The sequence below is a fragment of the Cyprinodon variegatus genome, unplaced genomic scaffold, assembly GCF_000732505.1.
Source record: "Cyprinodon variegatus isolate N-32 unplaced genomic scaffold, C_variegatus-1.0 Scaffold21, whole genome shotgun sequence".
Taxonomy (NCBI): domain Eukaryota; kingdom Metazoa; phylum Chordata; class Actinopteri; order Cyprinodontiformes; family Cyprinodontidae; genus Cyprinodon; species Cyprinodon variegatus.
Window position 1 is genome coordinate 2314388 of NW_015150474.1, and position 3893 is coordinate 2318280.

The 3893-nt window shown below is 35.4% G+C and overlaps 1 protein-coding gene across 1 annotated transcript in view; it reads left to right on the top strand.

Annotated features, from left to right (window-relative positions):
* The first annotated feature begins 260 nt into the window (after positions 1–260).
* trip11 (thyroid hormone receptor interactor 11) overlaps positions 261–3893 on the top strand; it is a 28999-nt gene continuing 25366 nt past the window's right edge. Inside the window, exon 1 of the mRNA XM_015390673.1 lies at positions 261–842. Coding sequence (XP_015246159.1) covers positions 704–842 — 139 coding nt within the window. The 5' untranslated portion in view covers positions 261–703. The remainder of the gene's footprint in view (positions 843–3893) is intronic.

Consider the following 3893-nt stretch of genomic DNA (forward strand, 5'->3'; position numbering starts at 1 on the left):
AAGAAACACATACCAAACCAATTTAATGAAATACCATTAAGACACGCTGGATGTCTTAATTTGACCAAATGTGACATAAACCAAAATTAAGAGTTATTTTTAATAAAATATTTTCATCCGCTAATAAGATTTAATTACTGTTTTTATTTCCTGTTCTTTACCGGTACTTATTTCTAGGTCTGTTTGTTGGTCCTCCACTGGAGGACTTCCAGTATCCCACAATGCACCGCTGCGGAGGTCCGTGTCCACGTCAAACCTGTCAGCTTAGCAAAGCTGATAATGGCTGCAGTTGAGGTGGCACTTTCAGGTCTATAGATCGCTAAAAAGGAAAACAACTTCAACACGTATGGCCGAAACCGCCTGCGGATATAACCGTCTTTGACAGAAACCGACATATAAGTCAATGTTTTGTTCGACTATAATGTTTCGTGACTAGTTTGTCCCGATAAATTCCTCCTGGACACCAAGCAGCTGTTGTTAGCCGGTGTTTTAGTTCTTGCTAAATGCTCCTAATAGTAGTAAAACCCGCTTAGTTACGCACCCAAATAAGTGGATTTTAATACCACATACGTTAATATATTGTACAATTTATAGTTTAGCTTAATGTCCGAGTTGACCTCGTAAGAGTAAAGCTAAAGCCGTGGCTAGCTCTCCTGTCTCCCTCGGACTTGTTTTGTTTTTGTTGGGCTAACAGCCCCTCAATATGTCCTCCTGGCTGGGTGGACTAGGCTCTGGCCTCGGCCAGTCCCTGGGAAATGTCGGTGGGAGTCTGTCATCGTTCACCGGGCAGATATCAAACTTTACCAAAGATATGCTTCTGGAAGGAGTGGAAGAAGTCGGTGGTAAGTTACTGTCCTTAAGTTTTGTTTCTGTGTTGTCTACATTTAAGGTTAGCATACCTGTGGCAGACTTTTGAAAGGTTTTAAAAACTTTTGTTTACCCAAACAAACACAAGAATTTACCCATTCTTCCTGTATTTGGAATATAATGAGCAATCCAGGTGACAGAACCTATTCCTTATCCCAACTGTCTATTACATGGTTGGCAACCATATTATTGTATATCAACCTTCAAAATAAAACCATTATTGTAGTACTAATAAAAACATATTTCTTTTAGTTCAATAACATTAATTCAGGAGGGTCTTGTGTTGAGAGATAATTGCTTTAAAATGTCCACTGATTGCAAAACACCTGCTGTGACAGTTTATTTCCCAAAGCTTTAAAGGCAATAGTCTCTGCAGACAGACACTCAAACTCCATCTCAACTTCACACACCCCTTTAAACAGGATCTAATAAATGCATAACCCCTTCTGATAATCATATAAATCACCAATGGATTTCCAAGACAATTTCTTCACATCTGGACTTTATAAAAAGACTAGATGTTCATGAATGTATGCTGTTTTCCAATGAGGATAGTAAAAAGTTTTTTTTTTTTTCTTTTCTTGTTTTTTGTTTGTAGGTCTCCTCTAAGTATGTGCATTCTCAGTTTAACTTAATTGTTTCTAACATGTCTGCTGTTTGCATTCTTAGCTGGTGCCCTACAAACATTTGTGGTTATATAATGATAAAAAAAAAGGCTTGTGGTTCTTGAAAGCACTTTATACTGTAAACCTGGTTTTGTAAACTGGGTAGAACTTAAGTCTTTGCTTTGTATTTTACATGGTTTGAGCATACAACAGAGAGAGGTCTCTTTCACCATTTCTAGATTGTTCAAAATCTTCCCTTATCTCCTTTTAGGCCAAGGTTGATTTAAGGGCTGAAACAATTAAATGGATTTATTGTGATTAGTCGATTGTTAAATGATAGTCATCTTAATTAGTCGTCAATTATTTGTTTACTGAGGGTAGAAATTCTGCCTTTTGCTGACCGAGGCACCCACGTAGAGCAGTCATTTTTTCAAAATTGTAAAAAAAAAAAATATATATATATATATATAAAACATTTGAGTTTAAGATTAAGAAAAAAAAATCTATCCACAACTCCTCAAGTGGAAAAGTGTTAGTTTCTTCTGGTTTAGGGAACCTTATGGAACCTTTCTCATTCGATTATTCATTGATAAAATAATCAACAAATTGATAGATTAGCAAAATAACCATTAGATGCAGCCCTAGTTATTTTTGTGCCTGATGGTGAAGCGCTTCTGTTTTGATTATGCCATGAATTTTTGGATCGTTATGCTTGTATGCTGCTGAAAGACCCAACCTATGACATATTTTTCGTTTCTTGATTAAGCGCGGCAGGTTTGTATTCAGAATGTCCCGTCTTTCTTGAATGACAAGCTATGCAGCACCCGCTAACAAAGTTTCCAGGGCTCCTGGGTTGAGATACAGCCTCACAGCTAAACAGACCTTCTGATCTATTTAACAATAGGCTTGAGATAGCTTTCTAAATATTTCATTTGTGTGAGAGATGGATCATTACCAACAGAAGAGCTTGAGTGGTCGCGGGTTAAATCAGCTTCCTCTTTAGGTTGTAGGATTCAGCTCATGATAGAAGAAGAAAAGAGACTCTTACGTTTGTTATAAGTTCTTAATGTTTGTTCTCACTCAATTCAGCCCAAGCATATAATCCTGTTTCAATTTAATCTCTGCAAACAGTGGCCACAAATGAATATCTCAAATCTCTGCAATGAGCATAGAAAAAAAATAAAAATACAGTCAACACCAACCAAAAGCGTAGTCAATCACTTCCTTATGAAAATGTCCTAAATCTTTCATTTCATGGTAGAGAGTAAAATAAATACAATCCATGGAAATTCTGGAAATCCTTTGGAATCTGTCAATGAACTCGACTGAAAACACAAAGTAATTTTTTTTTTTATAAAAAAGAATTGGAAATCTTTTAAAATGTCCTCTACAATTTATAATCAATTAAATGTCTCTGTCAGAGGTCAGATGCCCAACTCACATGAAAATATTCACACTACACAACCAAAAATAAAACAGTTAATCTCTTAACTTGTAAAATGTGGGTTCTGTGTTGTCGTGTTAGCTAGTTACTGAGATTTGAAGTGTGTCCCATTTTTACCATTACAGGCTGCAGGTGCTGATACTGGGAGTGCAGGCAGGCTGAGTTTGGAGAGTTTCTTTTTTTCAGATGTTCTTAAATATTATTAGTTTAGAGGAATTAGCAGTCAAAATCATGGCTGCAAAATCAAGGCTGCTGTTGGTCAAATTACAGCAAAGATTGACCAAACATTACTGCTGAAAAGGATGATCTCAGCCCATATGGTTAATTAAAAACGGATGTGTTGTCAGTTTAAAGCAAACTGATAAAACATTGACTGATGAAGAACTTTGACCACACATTTCCAACTCAGCACTGCAGCCCTAAACAAAAGGTTCAAGCTGTCATCTGTTTCAAGTACTTTCATATTTACCTAAAAATCTATAATATTTATCATATTTCCTCTAGGCACTTACTCTTCCCCACAGAAACAACTATACCTCTTTAGGGTTGTCATAATACTAAAATTTCAAGCACAATGTTGATACCCAGGAAAATGTTTTAAACTCGATACCATTTTTGATCCCATGAGGATAAAAAAAAAACATCAAATGATTAAAGCCTTACAAATATTTCACTTAATATAAAAAGCTCACAGTATTTTAGGGTCATCTAAGGTATTATTATTTTAACGTAAAAATAATCCAGATATCTAAAATTAACAAGAGCAAAAATGAAACAAAAAAACATCTTCAGTGTCGATACAAAACTAAAATAGTATTGTGCCTGGACATAGCACTTGGAGACTAAAGGAGACTCTCTAAAATGTAAAAAAACAAGAAAACAAGTTTAAATGAAAAATTGGTCCTAATGTTTATTCAGTTGCATTCAGAAATGTTTTATGAATCCCAAAGGGAAATTTAATGTTGACAATTTAATTT